The sequence below is a fragment of the Artemia sp. Qi Xiang Cuo genome, chromosome 20 (genome assembly GCF_049724085.1).
Source record: "Artemia sp. Qi Xiang Cuo chromosome 20, ASM4972408v1, whole genome shotgun sequence".
NCBI classification, from domain to species: Eukaryota; Metazoa; Arthropoda; class Branchiopoda; order Anostraca; family Artemiidae; genus Artemia; species Artemia sp. Qi Xiang Cuo.
In genome coordinates this window covers 43700984-43723248 of record NC_142813.1, presented here as the reverse complement: position 1 = coordinate 43723248, position 22265 = coordinate 43700984, and the positions used below count along the sequence as shown (strand labels likewise).

Below are 22265 nucleotides of genomic sequence, written 5' to 3'. Positions count from 1 at the left end.
AAATCAGTTAAATACTTCGTTAACTCTTCATCTCTTAAATGAAGGTCAAATTTCCTGCAGCAGCACCTCCTTTCACACTCTTTTTTACAACTACAACGCACTGTCTCGCGACAGACTTTTAACGCTGGCGGAAGGGAGCCTAACTTATTGGGAAGCCAATTTCCATTGGTGCATCTGACCCAGCCAAAGTCAGAAAAACTATTAAGGGTGGGTGTTGATTCCAGGCTGCGACTCCACACATGACCTGACTGTAGTGCAGCTCTAAGAATATGTTGAAAAAGCGAAGCACTAGCTGGAGGAAGTCTCTGCATGTTCTTGGTTTTTTGTCGTAGAAATGTTTCTTTCCTAAATTCACTCACGTCGTCGCAGTCTTGTTTTACGTCGTATGTCTTCATGACAAAGCGCTGAAGGTCGTTGAATTGCGGTTCTGCAACTTGGGAACGCTGGTTTGTCAGTTGAAGGAAAGTCTCCGTCAGTCCTGGCATATTTTGCCAACTCGCGAAGAACTGCCTCTTTGAGTGGTGGATAAAAGAAGAAACGGTATCACATCCTGTAAACGTTTGGAAGGACGAAAGTGCGATCGAACTATTTCGTGAATGGGAACGTACTTTATGTTGGTACCGACATGAAACGCAATAAATAGTTCGAATACTCCAATGCGATCAAAGCATGAGGTCGCAATCACCAGCACGTCTGTGTCCACAGTTTGTATGAGAATCGGCGCATGTCCTTGTAAGATTGCGTCAAAAGTGTGAAGCAAAAGGAGGGCGTCAGCCTCTTCGTGTGAAAACTGGATGAGGTTCTGCTCTTCAAATACCTGGTTGGCTATGCACGTGTTTCTGGTAGTGCAATATACTCGTTTTGACGTGGACCTTTTCACGACAGCATGGGACAGCAGGTTAAACAAGTCTTTTTTTTTTTGCATCTACTTGCAGGAATTCTTTCCACTTCAATGGGATGTCTGTGTTCGGAACAACTTTTAGCCATGAACCCTTGCCTCTCTGACTTCTGACAGACGACTTTACACTATCTAATCTGTAAACATTGAATACGAGGTCAAGTCTCTCGACATATCTGAACTGATACTCTATCATGGGAAAAAACACATTTTCTGCATACTCTCCAAAGGTCTTCGAACTTCCTGGGTTCGGCATTTGCATCAGAGCAGCTCCGTCTATCAGTTTCGCTGTAACATTTGGAACGTTAACCTCAGCAACTGGGGTTAAGCTGATGAAGACATCTGCAAGTTCAGTCTTGTTGCCAACACGAATCTGGCCATCAAACATCGAAGTCGGTAGATACTGACTGTTTTCGTGTTTGAAGAAGGCGTCCATGTCGCCTCCTCGACCAACATAGCCCACATGAAGTGCTCCCAAACAGTGATACACCATTTCTAGAGCCCCATTTTCTAGTTTTCGCTGAGGTTGGTCTTTTCTTCTTAGACCCCCCAAATATGGCAATGCAATTCTTGACCAATGAAGCTTTTTATTGTGAATATCAGGTTTGTTATACAAACTGGATGTCTTTCTCAGTTAGTTTAGTATCAAAATGCTTCTTTTCTTATCATTATTAAATTTAAAAAAAAAAGTTTTTTTAACTGAAAGTAAGGAGCGACATTAAAACTTAAAACGAACAGAAATTATTCCGTAGCAAGGGGCTGTCCCTTCCTCAACGCCCCGCTCTTTACGCTAAAGATTGACTTTTTCTCACAACTCTAATTTTTAAAACAAAAAAAAATTTAGCGTAAAAAGCGGGATGTTGAGGAGGGGACAACCCCTATCATATACGGAATAATTTCTGTTCGTTTTAAGTTTTAATGTCGCTCCTTACTTTCAGTTAAAAAAAACTTTTTTTTATTTAATTTCTGAACGTTTTTGAATTAATGCAGCTTTGATTTTGGCTCGCCCTACATGAATAATTAGAATTCAATTTGTATATTAATTTTATGGCTTTCTCGAAATTTTGTTCTGACGTAATTTATGAATTCAATTATGTAACGAAATTCTATATTTGTATTTTTTTATTATGTAGATTAGGGAGTTTACTCCTAGTCAATACCTCACTCTTTACGCTAAATTTCAAATTTTGTTCGAATCACAAACCCCTGAAGCACAAAGGCCGGTTAATTAGAATAGTTAGCTCTTTTGAAAGTACTAAAATAAACACGCATCTGTGATCTTTCTTCTGGCAAAAAATACAAAATTCCACATTTTTGCAGATAGGAGCTTGAAACTTCTATGGTAGGGTTCTCTGATAGACTTAATCTGATGGTGTGGTTTTCATTAAAGTTCTATGACTAGTAGGGGTTTTTTCCCCCTTTTGTGGAAAGTAAGGCAAATTTTCTCAGGCCCGTAACTTTTGATAGGTAAGACTAAACTTGATAAAATTTATATATTTGAAATCAGCATAAAATTTTGATTCTATTGATGTATCTATGGTATCAAAATTTCGGTTTTTAGAGTTTTGGCTACTATTGAGCCGGGTCGCTCCTTACTTACAGTTCGTTACCACGAACTGTTTGATTCAGAACAATAGACAGAATTCTAGATATTATTACCTTAGTCAACTCTTACTTTCATATACCAGTGCTATCAATTACCCCAGACTAGCCTATTTGAGCGGTCATGTCTTCTCATTTTAACAAACTCGTATTTTCGTCCGCCATCTCACTAAGGACGGTCGAGTGGAGTTCTCAATCGAAATTTTTATTTTTCCCTTTTTCACTGGCTGGAAATATCTTCGTTTTTTTTTCTTCACAATTTTTTTTTTTCATTGCGTACGGTGTTGTCAACTTCAAAAATTTCAGGTTGAACTTAAATTTTAGCTTTTTAAGATCATAATTTTGACAATTGTCATCTTATTACTTTAGGCATAAAACATAAACACAACAGAACTTTCGCTGCTGACTAGAAACCTCTCTACATTTTTGTTGGTCAGCTAAAAAAGTGCCCTTGAGCAGGGTATTGTGACTAAGTTTCTGATTGGATAAGATACCTGCCAAGTTATACCTAACTACACAGAAGAAGAAGACCTGTCGCGTTCCTACAACTATCCCTTAAAACAAAGTAATCTTAAAACAGTGAAAAAATAGGGTACTGTTCTATTAACAGGGAGACCCGTGAGAAATGAAGTTTGGTTAATGCTAATGGAATAAAACAAAATATAATGAAAATATATTAGTTTAGAAACAAATTTCGGCTATATATTTGCACATTAGGGGGATGAGGGGAAAGTATAGCATATATTAGACACGTGACCTAACCTAACCTAGGTACCTTATCCCCCCAAACCTCAAGAAACTAGAGTTTAAATATTGTAAACGCAGTGAGAAACCACTGTTTGCAATGCTTGGCATAGGAATTCTCCGTTGAAAGAACCTGCTTGACTGGATTATTTTATCATATTCGCTAAACAATATCTCGCGGATCTCCCAGCTAATAGAACAGTATAAAAAATAGTGACTGTACTTGGGAGACACATCACTCATTACTTAGTCAAAGCTACTGCAGTGAATATGCAAAACTGAATTAAGCAGGTCAAAATGACCAAAAATAAAGACTTGAGCCAAGAGGTTTTTGTTAAACTTGAAAAATCCTTTGCCTCCCTCCCACCCCCTCAAGGATATCCAGGGCCTCGCAAGAGGTGGTTTTACGAGAGGGACAGAGGGGGCACTTGCCCCAGGCACAGACATTTTAGGGGCTCAGAATTTACAATAAATAATACAATGGTTTTAACCATTTTGTAATTTTTGAAATTTTGTTTTTATTAAAATAAAGTAGCGGGCACAGTTAATAAATGAAAATAATTACATAATTATTAAATTATTAACTAATTAACACAATAAAAATAAATTAATAAATAAAAAATTATTAAATATTAACGGTTAAAATATTTAAATTAAAATAATAAAGCAAAAATAAATAATCAAATATTTGAAAAAATAAATTAGAAAATAAATTACTAATCAATTAATAAATTGAAAATAATTTCTTAAATAAATGACAATTTTGTTAAAATTTGGCCTGAAAATTTTGTGAGACAGGGGCGGGGCGCTAATCAAAATTTTGTCCCATGCACAAGAGAGGCCAGAACCGCCACTGCGCTTCAGGCATGTCGGGAAGGAGCCTCCCAATTAAGCCAATAATAAACATAATATACATTCACCGCACGAATTATTTTAAATAGCGTAAACAGAAACAAACAATAAAAAATAGCATACTTCAATGACATTTTCATTTTCTTCTGAGACCATTAAACATGTTTGGTAAGACGACTTAAGCAGGTTAACAAAAAGTTCATTTGCAAGAACATCTAGTTTCTTCACTTCCTCTCCCTGGACATTCACTTCTCCAACAATACCATAGCTAAAAAAAATGATAAAAATACAGAATGATCAGCAAAAAACTATCAACTTTTTCATGTCTTGCGACCTTATTAAACGAGCAGTAATTGTATCATTTCAGTTTTTTTTTTTCAAATGGCTTTATAAATTTTTCTGAAAATTGGAACACTACCATTTTCAGTGTAAATAAAGGTCTAGATAATGCGGGACATTTAGAACTCAGTGGCCAATTTAGAACTCAATACCACAGACTGCGTTGAACTCGAATCCTTCAGAGACGAAGGAGAGTCCTCCATGGGCGTAGGCAGCATATTATCTAGGGGGGGGGGCAGATATTGTCTAGGGGGGCAGTCGATAGTGTGATGGAGTTTTATCCACTGCTTTTTCCAAACCATCTGCTTTTTCAGCCATATCTAATGTATATTTGAAGGTCTAGGGGGAGGGGGCCGCGGCCCCCCTAGAGAAGGGGCATCATATTTTTTAAGCCCAGGAAAATCAAAATCATTAAAAAGTGTCATTTAAAGCTGAAAAAATGATAGACTAAAACAAATGCTCAACTGGTCTTGTAGCTACAGGGCAACTCTAAAACACTAATTTTACCCTGTTTCCTAGGGAGTACCTTGTTTTACCCAGTTTTACCTTATTTTACCAATTTTATTAGTCGGGTATTTATTTTAAGGCCATTTTACAACACCGGTGTTTACCCATACAAAAAAGTGATTTACCTTGTTGTTCAAGCCAGGGGACTCTAACTTCCTTTATATTGTTTTCAGCCATGGCGATTCCTATGGTATACTTTTTGTTTTGACCCGACGAAACTTTAGGTGTTTCAGGCTATTTTTTGATTTGCAAATATTTTTTTTCAGAATAACATTTTACAATTAAAACTAATCGAGACAATAGTTATCATTCCTGAATCAGCTACAAAATGCAATTAAATTCGGTTAATCAATTTTTTAAAACTCGTTTTCTATATTTTTGGCTACTGTGGGCAGTACTAGGTTCGTTCATACTTTATGGTTTTTTCCACCGTCCAAACAAGAACTGTTAGCTAACAGTTTTCTCAACAATACTGTTTCCGCCGTTAAACTAAAAACTGTTAGCTAACATTGTTAGAGAAAATCTTTAACCAATCGAATACTTGTTGGAGAATTTATTTCTGTTAGCTAACAATTCTGTTTCCGCCTTCAAACAAATACCTGTTAGCTAACATTGTTAGCAAACAATTGGACAGCAGAAAAATCCATTTTATCAGCATGTTCAGCTGTCTTCACCAATCTTATCGCTAATCTTCACTAATCACTAATTAATCGTCATTTTATTTATTTACGTTTTATCAAATTTAGAAAGAGAATTGAAGAAATTGTCCCCTTCCAACCATCTTATTAATTCTATTCTTTTCATTTAATGATTTTAAATAGTGAGCCGATTAGCACTACGATTTTACTGAATAGTCTTTTTACCAACTCGTCAAAAATATTGAGAGGGGCGTCCTCCCTCCATGCATGTCACCTATGACTACAGTGAATTATCTTCACAAAATCGTTAGACCGTCATCTACACATTAACCCTGTTCTTCAGCAGTAAGATCTTATTTCTAATATTTATCTTTCTGCACAGATTACCGTTCTTTAGTTCATCCTTGTTCTAAGATCTTACAGCTCACTGATGTTAGCAAAAAGTGCAAAAAACGCCATTTTTCTGCAACATGGAACAATGATGAGAGAACTTTGATGATATACTCATCATTGTTCTCAGACCACTGATCAGAGCAGAATGATGAAAGACGTTTTCAAAAGAACGCCATATGAAGTAAGATCTTAGACTCTTAGTCCTAATATTTCACTTTTAAGCATTCTTTGTCAAGAGATGTAAGATCTTAGTACAATGATGAGCAAACGAACGGCTTTATTACTTTCTTATTAGCGGAGGGAGGGGGGGGTTGACAAATGAAAAAGCCATTTTTTAGGGATCCACAAAAATTTTACCAGCTTAACCAAGTCCTTTGCAAGCGAGGCTAAAGTAAAAAACTAAGGATTAGAAGTAAAAACTGTGGATGGTTCGCATGTAAATCTTGCACTTGATTTAGTGAAAGCCACATTAGCCAGGAACTTCAGAAAGTGAACTGCAGTTATACATTTTGCTTAGAAATTCGATTTTTCCAATGCACTACAATTTTTCACTATAAACTGACAAATCGATTGTAGAACAAAGGGAAAAGTTTAGAGTATGCCTGAAACCAGAGGATTCAAAAACAGCAAAAAGTATTATGACATTACATTTAGCTAAAAGATACCGATCTACTGTCTAAAGCACTAAGTTTTAATGATCAAAATGCTCCTGATCAATAGCGTAGCGGTTAGCCAATCCTTAGGATCCCAATTTAGTAAAGAAAAAGTATAGACAACGTGGCTGCCCACAAGGATATGGCGCGAAACAGTAATTTCTATTGGCGTCAATTCACGGAAATGTAAGGCTGGAGGAGGGGGGGGTAAATTCTTTCATGAAAATGCCTTTTCAATGAAATACCGGATAAAGTATGTTTTTCAAAATTTTGGGGGAGGGGACTAAAAATATCGGGGGGGGGGGAGGATGACCCCGTTGACGCCACTAGTTATTTTTCCCTTCTTCAAAGACCTAAAATACACAAAAGGACAAAACCAACAAAGCAGTTTTTCATTGTCCTGGAAATCAGTTACACAGGATTAGCAATGTACCTGAAGCCCAAGTTTGAAAGATGTTTCAAACATCGGTTTCTACTCTTCCTTTCTTGTGAGCCATGATTCTATTAAGACGGGTTAAAGAAGCCTTTCTAAGACTAAAGGTTTTGGCAAGGTGACTCAGAGGATTTGAGTTGGATTTTAAGCCAGAATTAAGTTGTTTAATTTTTCATAAGTCACGACACAGTTTTATACATTCTTTCAAACCTTACAAGCAGGGAAGAAGCAGAAGTTACAAAGTAAATGAAGAGGAATAAGCAAGTAAGCAAGAAGAATAAGCAAGTAAGCAAGAAGAAGAAGCAAGCAAGAAGAAGAAGGAAGCAAGCAAGCAAGACGAAGAAGAAGCAAGCAAGCAAGAAGAAGAAGCAAGCAAGAAGAAGAAGCAAACTCTAGAAGCAGGAAGAATTCAACTTTCTAGCAACTAATTTTGGTCATAAATATATTACTGAAAATTAATGTCACTCATTCAACAAGTATAAGCACCAATTTCTTAAAAGTGATTCTAAGTCATATACCAGGCTAAAGGAAAGGAATCGAAAAGATTTACATGGCCCTCAGTACTATGGCCTATATCCTCTAAAACAAAAAAATTTCTACCTTTTAAAACATTTAACAAATAGAACAATGATTGAATTATACAATGCGTGAATTGTACAATTTTACAATAAGTGATAAGCAAATTAGCACCAAAAGAAGATAGGCCTGAACCAATTAGCACCACATAAGATATTTTTTTCAAATTTGATATATTCTATAGAAATTTTTAAACCACTTAAATCGGAATTTACCACAGACTTGAGTCTCAAATATTTTCTTAGACCCTTATTCCTAGGCAAATGATTGTAAGGGGACAATCCCCCCCCCAATTGACACCGCTGTCCCATTTGTACAGTTTGATCTATTTCAGAGAGTTAATATAAGTATGAAACTTTTTTCGGTTCACCTTAGCCCATGCTCTTTGAGGGGAGGGAGAAGAGTGGGAGTAAACACTTCAGAATGCCTTTTCAGTACAGTATTTAGGCTCTCAATCCATTCCTGGAAATTATGTTCACCTAACTCAACACCTTTCCAATATAACAAAAACCCTAATCTAGAATGTTTACATATGTGTAAACTGCATGAATGTTGTCTATATACGTGTATTACCAATGCATTGGAGGGGGTATTTTCGTCCCACCTTGATTGGACTCCACTATAAAATGTGCCACAAAACACTTACAGTTCAGCTATTCCTGCTTTCCTGACTGCAGAGCTAACAGCTTTCACTGCTGCTTGAATAGCAGTCAAAAGCTGAGTCAGGTCTCCAGTAGCGGTTTTGTGTTTCCTCTGCTCTTGTAAGATATATCTTGTCAAAGTCATGCAATTCGTATCCATAGCCTGGCCAGAAGACATTGCTTAAAGTTGGTATTTCACAGCACAACGAAAAATACCAAACAGTCTGAGAAAGACCAAACAAACTGGAGCCAACTGAAGAGGCTTTGAGCCAAATGAGAACTTCTAACACACAAATCCTATTGCCTTGCGCAATAATGTTTCAAAATATTAGATTCCTAGACCAGGAACAAATGGGAGCACGGTCTAGGAATAAATAAGGACACTAGGTTGTGGGACGGCTCACAATCTTTCAGAAAGGATTAAAAAGATAGCGTGTTGCTATGTGAAAGTGCACATTAGGGTCCTGCCCCCACCTTCATGATATAAGATATAGTTGTATCATCCCAATGACCAGGCTAGAATTTAGGCATAGGTCCACTATCCCTGTGTCTAGAGGCGCACAATGCCAAGGGGTGCATAAAAAAAGCGATTTTTTTTTCTTAACAAAAACTAGACTGATGTGATTTATCGTCCATGTGCCAGGTGCACATTGCTGCTGCGCTGCCTATTTACAAAAAATTGATTTTAAAACAACACAGGAATTCCGTAGCCGCTTAAAGAACTGTCAGATATTTCCCAGGAATGGCAGCTGAGAGCTCTGTATCACCTCTTTCTTGCATTGCTTTTGGCTCATCACTCATCAGTTGCCATCTGTTCAGGGCTTCCACTATCCCCGAATTTTCTAGAATTTCCCTGCAAATCTCTGCCCCCCCCCCTCTAAAAAAAGAAACAATTGATTGGGCCTAGGGGCGCCAAAACGCTTGGGCCTAGGGGCGCCAAAGATTTAAATTCGGCCCTGCCCATTGCTTTCAAAAGCAAATAATGCCAATATTACCCTTCCTGTCACACACAAACACGAGAATAAAACCATTAATTATGCAGTAGAACCCAAAAGAGTAAAACTGCACAAATTTGAAGGGTCGGAACAATAAATGCATCAATCAAAAATTAGAAATCACAAAAAAAAAACAAAAAAAAAACAGAAATAACCTACATACAAAATTATTTTAAGATAAAAACTGCTGTTGAAGAGAGGATGAGGAGTTAAAAACGCCTGTTAAGATAACCATTAAACGTCCCAGCTCAGTGCAAAATGATCTAGTCCAAGCAACAAAATCTTTGAAAACCAGTGCAATAACAAATATCCTAACTCAGTTCAAAACCAAGCTAGTTTAAAACAGGCCTTGGAATGAGCTGTGCCCTTGTCCTGACTCAGCGCAAAAAAAAAGACAAGTTCTAACTGGGTGAAACAACAAGCTAAGCCAAAGCTGAAAAATTCAAAGAGGTAATTTGACTCAGAGTAAAAACAAGCCAAGTCCATATTTGTTGCAGATAAAAGCAAAGTCCAAACTTGGATGTTGCACAATTTTTTTTCCTTTTGAAAGACCAAAATACAAAAAAGGGTAAAACTTTAACAAAACCAGCTTCTTTAAAGCAACATAAAACTCAAAACGAACGGAAATTATTCCATATATGAAGTGGTTGTCCCCTCCTCAAAACCTTGTTCTTCATGCTAGTTTTTTAGTACTTTGGAAATTAGTACTTAAAAAATCAGGACGAACAGTCAAACTTTAGCGTAAACAGCAAGATATTGAGGAGGGGATCAATCTCTTCATAAACGAAATAATTTCTGTTCGTTTTGAGTTCTAATGTTGCTCCTTACTTTCCTCTCTATCTTTCTTCTTTTTTCATTTAATTTTGGATTGTTTCTCAATTAAAGCTGTTAAATCAGGCTTCTTAATGGAAAATTCGCTCCCATCACAGGAAACTCCTCCGTGGAGTTCCTCCCGCGTAAAAAAGCCTCTCTGTACAATTTCCTTTGGACAATTCTAATGTCACTGAAATTTTTTTTTACTAAAACAATGGGTAAATTTTGTAACTTACAGTCCTTTCCCCAGGGGCTCTGAGGGATCATATTATCCTAAAGGGGATAGTTATTGAACCTTTCAACTATGCTGAACAAAATAAGTACCTCAAAATTTTGATCAGACGACTTTGAAGAAAAGAAGGGCGTGGGAGGGGGACTAGCTGCCCTCCAATCTTTTAGGTCACTTAGAAAGGGCACTAGAATTCTGATTTCCGATCACATGAATCATCTCCCAATCTTCTGGTGTCATTGGTTTGACGCAATCACCCCTGGGAAAAACAAACAAATAAGCATACATCTATGATCTTCCTTCTGGCAAAAAAAGCAAATGCTGCATTTTTGTATATAGGAGCTTGAAACATCTACAGTAGGATTCTCTGATATGCTGAATTGGCAGGTGTGATTTTCATTAAGATTCCATGACTTTTAGGGGATATTTTCCCTCTATTTAAAAAATCAGGAAAATTTTCTCGGGCTCGTAGCTTTTGATGGTTAACACTAAACTTGATGAATCTTATATATTTGAAATTAGCGTAATAAGCCAATTCTTTTGATGTATCTATTGATATCAAAAGAGTTTTGGTTACTATTGAGCACTGTTGTCCCTTACTTACAGTTTGTTACCACAAACTGTTTGAAAGTTGTTGAATAAGGTGGATGAAACTTATATAAATGTATCAACAGCCCAAATTAGGGTTTGGGCAGGTATTTTAAAGCTCCCACTTTCATCCCTTTGTATTTTTAAGCATTGAAAGATTCTGTTCAGAAAGGTTGTACATGTTCTTTTTTTGGATTGTGTGTGTAGCAAGGTGGTGGTTGACCAGGATTCAAGGTGGATTCTATACCTAATTTGAATTTCTTTTTCGAAGTCACAATACACTTTAATGGAATCTCTAAAGCTTAAAATTAGGGAAAGAGCAAAAATATGAGGCTGAAGACTTACTAGTGTTATATTTTGAGAGGCAGCAACACCAGTAGATCTACAGGAGTATAATCTACTATGAATGATACCCTGTACTTCCTATTCATAAAATGAGCAGCTATCATTCTACTAGTAATACCTTCCTAGCTTAAATAAGAATTAGCAGCTTCCCTATCCATCATGATCCCTGCTCTCTGTCTATGTACCAAATCCTTCCTTCCTGAGTAAATAAATTCTATATAGCCTCAATTCATGTTTCACCTCTGGGATATGAGTGTCTGAAACTCATAAAAAGTCCAGTTAAAGGCAGCAGAATTTGTCAGTCAAAATATCAATACAATATTTTTTTTTTAACATTGTAACATTCTAAGATGTAATTATCATATCAATTCAACTATTGAAATTACTATGGTCTCAGGAAGAGCAATGGCCCCAGAACCAGCACAGAATGTAGACTAATGGCACATCTTCAAAACACACTTAAATTAGCTTGGAACCAGACAGCAAGAAATCCCTGGGACCTCCATTATGGATGGAATCTTAGTGCATTCCTAGGCCCATCTTGGTTACAACATGGCTTTCAGCATTTGGAGTTGAAATCCTGCACAAGCTATCTCAAACTTATAAACCTTCAACTTATCATGCATTGATGCCTACAAGTGTTAGACTACTATGAAGAAGCAATTCATAATAGGTAACTTAGCTAAGAAGCCTCTAATATCAAATAAAATAGCAAGATTTTAATGGTCACTTTTAATAGCAAAATAGCCACTGTTCAACTTTTATAAAAATAATCATTTTCGACACTCATCAAGAGCAGTGCCCTCCCAAGGGTAGTTAGCAGAGATAGGCACTTCAAAATATATTCTCAGGAGAGCATTTAAGCTCTGGATGCATTCCTGATAAAACTGCTATTGAGGAGGAAACTACAGAATTCTGAAAACAAAAATATCCTAATATACTTATATCATTCCTAGAAGTATGCTACTTCAGTTTACTTTACCCCCCCCCCCCTGATGTGCAAGTCTATAGCATTGATGCACTTTTGTAGTGGTAAGGTAAGAACTATATTTTTGAATGTTGATTAGACAGAAGTTATGTATTTTCTATGTGAAGGTCACCCAGGTTACATTATTGAAAATTCTTTTGCTATTTTCTTAGATTTGAGAAGTTTGGTAAATATTTAGCAATTGTGTCTAGAAATGCCAATTATTGACTTTACATTGTAAGAATAATATTAAAGAAATTTAATAATAAAAATTTAGAAGATGTACAAATCTTTTTTAAGCCATTGCTATAGTACAATTCTTCAGCATGGTACAAATTGAGTAAGTTGGATAGATTCCTGGTTGAAAAGGCACAAAAATGGGCAACTAAATTTGTCCTATACCTTAAGAATTTATTATATCAGAGACACTACAGTTGTCAAGCTTAAATTTCAAGTGGAACTGACCTTAATAATACTTACTGTTTTACCATTAGTACTGATAATTTAAACACAAAATCATTATTTTGATTCAAGGTATCACGTGACATACATAAGAGGTATCAGGTGACACATAAAATTTACCTACCAAAACCTGAACCCTAAAACTTCCATCTTTGGCCTTCCAATGCAAGTGCAGTTACATGCAACTCACACATAAATATGTTGACTAACCCCGAAAAAGTTCTTTACTCAGTTACCCAAAGAAAGACAAACACAAGGTCAGCCTAAGAAGTTTCATGAGCCCAAAGTTAATTGGAGAATTAGACAAGACTTTTTTAGCCAAAGGGTCATCAATGATTGGATCTGTGGAGTGAGAAAGGATCTGTATGTCTTTGACATCAGTCAAATTTTTCAAAAGGAGATAAGACAAGGAACAGGAAGCCAAACCTTCAAGATATAACTATAGCTGTCTATCATCTGTGTCTCACATATAGTTATTAATATGCATGAACAGCCTATATATAAAGAAGTTGGGCTATGATGCTGATGCTGCTTATCATACCCAACTAAATTGCACACTCTTATCAGAAATTGATGTTATGCAGTGGTGTCTAGCCTACTCTAAACCACAGAAGAATGGTCCCCTTGATCATATCCGTCTATGGCCACCATCACCAAGTCAGCTAAAATTGCATCAATCCTAATACTCTCCTAGTTGGAGAGTATCTCCATGTTGGGCTGTAAACATTGTCACAACCCTCTTTTTAAAATTTGTGTAGTGTTTTAATTGCCATCCTAACAATGGGGCCAAACAGATCCCACATTGGACCTTATTTTACTCCAAAGTACATTTTAAGTGCAAAATACTAAAGTAATTAGTTAAGGAAAATGCACAGGGGTTTTCAGTTTTGTTAATAGAGTCTACCCAGAACCAAGAAAAGATTTAGAATTATTCTCAACATCCTCAGCCATTTTTTTGTCAAACCTTCTCTTCAGCTCCTTTATTTTGTTGATTGTCTGATTACATAAAGTTTTGAAGACTTGATTATTTTCTGTGATCTTTTTTCTGTAGCAATTCCATGCTCAGTTTTCTGTTGATTAGCTTACTTATTTTGGTAGTTAAAATAGGCAAGCTTTTGGGCAGTTTGGCCAAAAATATTCTGGTGCAAGACCTTTCAGCATGCAAAATTTCAGTTTTCATATTAGACCAACTCACATCAATATCATCAGTAATAAGCTGTTTCCAACCAACACTGGCAAGTCTTTTGGAGAATAGTTTATAATTGATATATTTTTGTTGCTTAGAAGAAGATTGTTTAGTAGGCAAACATAGCTCCAAAATAATTACAACATTGTCACTATTACCAAGTGGTGTGGTTATTCTACACATTCTTAATAAGAAATTATGGATTGCTGAGAGTAACCAGATAAAGAGTGTTGGAAAATTGGCCATCTCTGCAGTAAATTGGTTAAGATTTACTTGGTTAAGTTCTCTGCAGTAAATTAGTTAAGATATGGTTTGACAGACAGAATTATCAGAGAGGACAGACAAAAAAGGAGAATCTCTGGTGTAAAAACCAGCTCCATCAATCCACTTGATTTAAGAAAGGTTAATTGCTTTGGAAATGAACTTGGTACTGTTCTATTAGCTGGGGCCCACACAATAAATTGTACAGCAAACATGCTTAAAAAACTAGTCAAATGGGTTTCTTTCAATAGAGAATTGAATTGCAAACTGTGGTTTGTCATTGTATTTACAATATTTAAACTTTTGTTTTTTGGGGTTCAGGGGGAAAAAGGTAGGCTATCTAAGTTAGGTTACATATTTAATATATTCTATGCTTTCCCCCCCCCCCTAATGTGCAAATATATAGCCCAAATTTGTTTCTAAACTATTGTATTTTTGTCCTATTTTGTTTTATTTCATTAGCATTAACCAAAATTCACTTCTTGCATGGATCCTAGCTAATAGAAAAGTACCATGAACTTCACCCCCACCCCTATATATATCAATTCAGGGCAGGCTAGCTTATATTCCAATTCAGGGTATATATTTGCATATTCAGGAGGGAGGGTGTGTGTTTATGAAGTTCATTTCCAATGCTAATGAGAAAACTCGGGAAAATTGGATAAGGTATGCAAAGGCTTGGAATCCTGCCTCCAATGTAGTTAAGAAATTGAAGTCTCAACATGAGGAAAAGCTTGCCATAGATACCAAAGCAAATCCCAAATCTTACTGGAGACATGTTTCTGCCACAAATCATAACCATCACACCAGTCCTGACCTCAAACATAATGGCATAACCCACTCATCACCAATAGATAAGGCTATTGTATTGAATACCCAGTTTGCCTCTGCCTTCATCATCCAAGCTTGTTCAACTATCTCTGCAGCACAATCAAACTTAATATGTCATCCAATGCCAAAATTATCAATTACTGAAGATATGGTCTTAAATAGCCTGGAAAAACTTGATGTTAATAAATCCAAAGGATAAGATGGAATACACCCAAGGCTCACTATCACTTCTCACTATCAATATGGCTCACTATCAATTAGCATCACTTCTGCAGTTGTAAAGGTGCTTGAGAGATTTGTCAATAGAGCTCTAATTCAGCACTTAGAAATTAACATCATCCTTACTTCCAATCAACATGGCTTCAGATCTTTAACATCTGTTGATACTAATCTAATACACACATAGAGTATTTTACATCATTATTGGATAATTATTTACCTGTCAACATAGCACTCCTGGACCTCTTAAAAGCATTTGACAGGGTTTGCCATGAATTCCTCATCACCAAACTAAAAACAGCAACTGTTGATGATGTTGTTATCCAGTGGATGGGCTACAGAGTTTCCTTTCAGAAAGAACACAAGCTGTAAGAGTTCACAACTCTCAGTGTCCCTCATTCTCCTTGTCTACAACAGTTTTAAGCAGTGTTCCCCAGGGAACCATTCTTGGGCCAAGTCTCTTCAACTTATATATAAATAATACACCCAATATCCTCTCAAACCTACTCACTCTTGGTGTTGATTATTCAAAACTTGTTGGTAAAGCAGCCACAACCTGTGACCGGCAATCTATTTAAAAGGACCTTGATATTCTTGGGACTTGGGCTGATACATGGCTCCTCTTTCAATGCTGATAAATACCATTTAATCCCCTTTGGCAATCATGATACATATCAGCAGTACCACCTCCAGGGTAACCCCCTTTTTGTAGTCTCTGAAGAAAGAGATCTTGGAGTCATAGTTGATTGTCAACCAAAGTTCAGCACCCATGCAAAGTCTATATCATTGTCTCCCTTCCAATCTCTCAGAATGATCAAAAGAACTATCTCTAGCAGACACCCAAGTGTGTTTATAAAGCTCTACAAGGCACTAGTTCACCCATGCCTAGAGGTTGGAATGTCTCTGGCATCACCCTATTTCAAGAGGGACAAAGAAATTCAAGAAAGAGTTCAACAAAGAGCAACCAAAATGGTCAAAGGCCTCAAACAAATACCATACAAAGAGCATTTACATCACTTGAAGCTTCTTATTCTTGCATACCAGAGGAAATGTGGTGACATGATAATGGCTCACAAAATTATTTCAAAAAATGTTCTCCCTGTTCTCCTCACCCCCCCCCCCCTCAGAACACTCTGTTACTAGAGGTCATTCCAACAAGATCTTCAAGAAATGCTCCATCAGTAACAAACTTGTAACTAGTAACAGCCAACAAGTAGCAAACTTGTGGAATCTACTCTCTGATGATACAGTGGCTGCTGATTCAACAGGTGTATTCAAGAAAAATCTAGACAAAGAATGGCTACAGCAAGAGTTCCTGTACAACTGGGAAGCTGCAGAATCCTCAATCCAAATTTAGCAAACAACCAATAGAAGTCATAACAGAGCATTACAAGGATGAAAATCCTTAATTTTGCTCCAAGCTGCAACTTAAGGTAATTTAAAGAATGTTAAATTTGGATTCAGGATGGAATTTTGACTACAGAGGTAAGTTTGAACTTTACCCTCCTGTATAATGCTCAAATATATACCCTGAATTGGTATATATAGGGTTGGGGGTAAAGCTTGTTCCTGAAAAATAAATGAATGTTAGCCTAAATTTAGATTCAGCATCCAATTCTAACTAGGTTAGAGGTAAGTTTGTGGTAAATTTTTTGTTTTTCATATTATTGACTTAGGCTATGAAAGTAAACATACTACTTGATGCCTATTTTTATGCTCTTTCTAAATATAATAAGAATTTTTGCCAGAAATGAATTTTACCCCTACCCCATATATATATACCAATTCAGGGTATATATTTCCACAATAGGGGGGAGTAGTTTAAACTTACCTCTCATTTACATCAGAAATAAAATTAACCTGCCCCCTTAATGTGCAAATATATACCCTGAATTGGTATACATAGGGGTGGGGGTAAAATTCATTTCCAACAAAAATGATTATTATATTTGGAAAGAGCATAAAAAAGGCATCAAGTAGTATGTTTATTTTATTCATAGGTCAATAGGCCTAATATGAATAACAAAAAAATTACCAAGTTTGTTTCTTAGATATCTGAATAATATAAATGTTTATGTAGGCTATCTACTTTCAAGAATAAACCCTAAATGGTAATTTTGGTAAATTTTTTTACCAAATCATATTATTAACTCACTAATAAAGTGAATAGGCTATACCACTCAATGCCTTTTTTTATGCTCTATCCAAGTATAATAATCATTTTTGTCAGAAACTGATTTTACCCCTACCCCTATATACCATTTCAAGGTATATATTTGCAAATTAGTGAGGGGGGGATAAAGTTTAAACTTACCTCCCATTTACATCAGAAATAAAATTTGCCCCCACCCCCCCTAATGTGCAAATATACACCCTGAATTGGTATTTATAGGAGTGGGGGTGAAATTCATTTCCAACAAAAATGATTAGGCTATTATATTTGGAAAGAGCATAAAAAAGGCATCAACTGGTATATTCACTTTATTTGTAAATCATTATGATTTGGTAAAACTTTACCGTAATTTCACCCCTATTTTTCTTCCGTTTTGATTGAATTGCCCCCTAAATTTACAACAAATACTTACAGTTTGGCTATTCCTGCTTTTCTGACTGCAGAGCTAACAGCTTTAACTGCAGCTTGAATAGCAGTCAACAACTGAGTCAAATCACCAGTAGCTGTTTTGTGTTTCCTCTGCTCTTCCAAGATATACCTTGTCAAAGTCATGCAATTTGTATCCATAGCCTGGCCAGAAGACATGGCTTAAAAATAAACTGAAAATATTAAACTGTCCAAAAAATAAACACAGACAAGACAGGGTGGAGTTGCCAACTGAACACAGAAGAGGCTTTGAGCCAACATAAAAGCTTCTAAATTCCGTTTGGTTGCGCAAGGATGTTTCGAAATATTTGGAAATTAGGAACGGTATAGGAATAAATGAGAGCACTTTAGATAGGGGGTCATGTTCCTCCATAAAGCCTTAAAAAGAATATAAATGGCACAAGAATACTGTTGTCTTCTTTGGTTTCTAGAATCAATTAACAACTTGAAAGAAGGAGGCAATTTAAAGAGGCTTAAATGCCTGGTAGAATCTATGGATTCCACCTTATTAGATAGTTTTAGGAAAGAGAATGGGGCAAGCTAAGCCTGGAAATCCCTGTGGTGGTTTTAGAGTTCTAGTAGAGCGAATATTGACTCTTTGTCCCAAGATAGCACAGGTAATTCCTCAGCAAACCTTAGTGGGGTGAAGGGGTGTAGGCATCACCAATCCTGGGGGGGCTGCCCCCCTCTAGATTCTTTCTGGTGCCCTTTCCCAGTTTTTTTCTTTTTCTCACTCTTTTTTTAGAATAAATTTGTCAATTTGGTCAATTATCGGCACCTTTGTCACAGTGCCTCTTCCCTCCAAGAATTTGCTCTAGATCCACCCCCGCTAAGCGTCACGCCGAGCCAGGTGATGGTTAATGCGGTGCAGGGAGACCTTGAGGTGTTGCAAACTTCTCCAGGAAATTACAGCCTGCTAAACGACACAAAATTTGCCCTAGATTCTGAATTAGGATGGGGAGGAGCGTGCGTAGCTCTGTTGGCCTCAGGTGACTTGGTGCTGCGGTGAGTTGTTAAATAGTAGTAGCAGTAATATTCAAAGAGCCCTCTGCTTCTGAACACATACACAAATTTGGTCGGAATTAGGTCTCAAACCAAAACCTTTGCCTGTGATTAAACAGGCAAAATATGTAAACTATAAAGCTACATTCCACTTTTGGTCGAATTTTTCGAGCGTTTCCAGAATAAAAACACAAAATAACGTATTTAAACTACCATAACATTGAGCTTCCTTCTGCGTTGTTCTAAATGTTTTACCCATCACAAGGGTAACCTAGGACTATAAGATTTTGTATTCCAGGGCCCCTGTCTACACGTCTCCTATACTTCACTTTTATAGTTATCCTGAGTAACACAGTTTCAATAATAAATCAAACCTGGAACGAATATAACCTAAGAAGTGTATATACTAGCAGGGGCGTCCCGAGGCTCATTTATTGGTGGGGCGATCTTCGTAAATTTTTACCGAATCGCTACCTGATTTATGCCGAATCTTCGGCCGAAATCAAGAATTTTGCTAAATTTCACCCAATTTTGCAAAATTTCTGCCGAAATTTTCGCTTTCGGTAAAAATTTTACCTTGACTTAAGGCTCCTGCTGGTGGTCCTGCGTAGAGAGAGATGAGACTCTTTGCCTCCATTCCGAACGGTCTTGCGCAAGCGTGACCGCTTCTTGGAGATCAGTACCGATCATGGAGAAGTACTGGGTAAGGCTGTCCCTCCATCTGAACCTCGGTCTTCCACGGGGGGGCTTTCAGCCATGCTTAGGGGGATCAAAATTGAAAAGTTTGCTGGCAGGTGCTTCTTCTGGAATGCGAACTAAGTGGCCAAACCACCGTAGAGTTCTTATGGCGGGCTGACGAGAGTCGGGGTCTGATCTGTTAGTAACAGCAATCGGGTGTTTGAGACAAAGTCATACCACTTGATCCCTTTGATTCGTCTTAGGAAGTTTGTGTGGGCCACATCTATGGCATCACGAATAGAAGAAGCTGCCGGCCAAGTTTCAGCACCGTAGAGAAGGACTTGCGTTACGGTCGTGTTGTAGATCCATATTTTTGTTTTTCGGCTAATGTTGAGCTTTGGCCACAAGGAACAGCATAATCGAACCATAATAGACGCAGCTTTTGCGATGCGCGACTGGACTTCCAGTTCAATTGAGCCGTTATCCGAAACGACAGATCCATGGTAAGTAAAAGACTTGACAACTTCGATAGTGTGCCATAATACGTTGAATGATGGTGAGTTGGCGGAATTTTCTGCCGGGTCAATGATCATTATTTTTGTTTTCTGCCAGCTAATATGTAGTCCCACTTTCAGGGCTTCTTCCGACAGTGTATTGATAGCTGCCTCGGGTTCAACCAAAGAAGTGCATATCAGGGCAATATCTTCTGCGAAGTCCAAATCGGCTAGGACTCTATCGCCATTTTTCAGTCCGAATTTGAGCCGACTCGTGGTTCGATCCATAACATAATTAATCACCGCGTTGAAAAGTTCAGGAGCAGCAACACAGCCTTGCCTTACACCAGTATCTATCTCGAATAGTGGGCTTCGGCGACCATTAACCTGGACGGAGCTTTTTGTACCAGTGTAAAGTACCTTGAACAGGCGGCAATATTTATCAGGGAGTCCCGTTCGTTTTAGTATCAGCCAAAGGGACTCACGGTTGATAGAGTTGAAATCTGCTTTAAAGTCAACAAATGCAATATATGCTGTGCGCTGGAACTAGCGGGCTTTCTCGATTACCTGTCGAATAGTGTATATCTGCTCGGTCGTGGATCTGTTGGCCATGAAACCTGCTTGCTGAATCCGGCGGCACTTACGAATGAAGTGGATGCTCTTATCAAGACATTATGGTGAAAAGTTTGCCAGGCACTGACAGGAGGGTGATTCCTCTGTAATTCAAGCAATCGATACGGCTACCTTTCGGCTTCCATAGATGAAGGATTATCCCTTCCTTCCATTTTTCAGGTATCAATTCGGTTGACCAGACGAGGGAGAACAGCATGTGCAGCCAAAGTAGCATTGCCAGTGCTTAGCAGCTCTTTAGCCAGAACTTTAGCAGCTCAACGATGATCCCGCAGGTTCCTGGTGCCTTGTTGTTCTTCATTCTCCGCAGGACATTTTGTATCTCTTCTACCGAGGGAGGATCAGGCTCTGGTAGATTTTCTTATGTAGTATGCTGAGTGGATGTAGCTAGATTGGGGTCAACGACGATTCTTTCGGCGTTGAATAGCTTTGCGAAGTGCTCCCTCCATCGATCAAGTTGCGCGTTTTCATCTTCTAGCATTTCGCCACAGACGGTTTTAACTGCACGTATCTTTGGTGGTTTCCCATCGCTAAGATCTCTGACAAGCTTGAAAAGCGACATGACGTCACCTTTTCGAGCCGCATCTTCTAGCTCTTCCGCTTTTTTATCAACAAATTGTTGTTTATCACGGTGAATAATATTGTTTCTAATCCCGTTTAGCCGTCTGTAGGAGGGCATATCTCCGGCCAACCGCGCTTTCCGGCGCTGTTCAATGATTTGCAGTGCTTCTTTGCGATAGCCAGGGCTTCTTTGCATACATCATACGACCGACGGTATTAGTGGCAACCTCTAGTACACCCTTTTTATAAGTCTGCCAGGACGTGTCCGGGTCAACAAGTGTATCCAGGAATTCAAACCTGTTCTGAATTTCAACTGAGTACTTTTGGTGGAATGCTTCAATTTTTAGTTTATGGGTGTCCAACTTTGGCTTGCCTCGTTCTGAAGGTTGTGCTTTAAGATGCAAACGGAAGTTTGCGGCAACTAATCGATGGTCTGTATTCCCTATCTCAGCACCACTATATGTTCTACAGTTCGTAACTGATGTATGCCATCTTTGGTTGACTATGATATGGTCAATCATCTTCCGTGTTAGTCCATCGTTGCTATACCATGTTGGCTTATAGATGTCTTTCCTGTGAAACAGGGTGGTGGCAATGACCAATACATGCATAGCGCACAGCTGGAGGAGTCGGGTCCCATTTTCATTCAACGAGTCAGGGGGAACCGGTCCAACTACAGATTTGAAAGCTCCGCTGGGGTTTGATAAAGTTGCATTGAAATCGCCCACCACAGCCAAAACATCGTGAGGGGAAATCCGGGATAGAGCAGATGTCACAGCTGAGTAGAAATTGTCTTTTTCGACCTCTGGAGAGACATTCGTTGGTGGGTAGCACAGAGTAACGGACATCTTCCCATGCCTGTGGTTGAAGCGAGCAGTGAGTAGTCTATCCGATATTGGATTGTGGGATATGAGGCATTACTTTGCCTTCTTATTTAGGAGCAGGCCTATACCGCTGCTTCTACTGGAGGTTTGCCCTGACCAAATCATCCTGTGACCTGTATTGGCGATTTCTTCATCGCCTGTTTCCGTCAAATGTGTTTCTGTCACTTCAAGTATGTTAATCCCACATCTTAACATCTCTAACCCTAGAAGGTCTCTGGATCCCGGCATATTCATGGTTGAAACAT

General features: G+C 37.9%; 3 protein-coding genes across 4 annotated transcripts in view; all 3 read right to left on the bottom strand.

Annotated features, from left to right (window-relative positions):
• Positions 1 to 18010, bottom strand: part of fbp (fructose-1,6-bisphosphatase) — a 46737-nt gene extending 28727 nt beyond the window's left edge. The window contains exons 1-2 of one of the 2 annotated variants that reach the window (XM_089106311.1): positions 17758 to 18010; positions 4220 to 4364 (exon numbers count right to left, since the gene is read on the bottom strand). In XM_089106311.1, the coding sequence (XP_088962437.1) occupies positions 4220 to 4364; positions 17758 to 17930 (318 nt within the window). In that variant the 5' untranslated portion in view covers positions 17931 to 18010. Of the gene's footprint in view, positions 1 to 4219; positions 4365 to 8281; positions 8497 to 17757 lie in introns of those variants that run through there. The other variant, XM_089106312.1, reaches the window with a different exon arrangement.
• Positions 18011 to 19615: 1605 nt separating this feature from the next.
• On the bottom strand, positions 19616 to 20044 carry LOC148940244 (uncharacterized). Its single transcript, XM_089106109.1, has one exon. The coding sequence runs from the start codon at positions 20042 to 20044 to the stop codon at positions 19616 to 19618; it is 429 nt and encodes a 142-aa protein (XP_088962235.1).
• Positions 20045 to 21285: 1241 nt separating this feature from the next.
• On the bottom strand, positions 21286 to 21984 carry LOC148940243 (protein CFDP2-like). Its single transcript, XM_089106108.1, has one exon. The coding sequence runs from the start codon at positions 21982 to 21984 to the stop codon at positions 21286 to 21288; it is 699 nt and encodes a 232-aa protein (XP_088962234.1).
• Between the last annotated feature and the right edge of the window lie 281 nt (positions 21985 to 22265).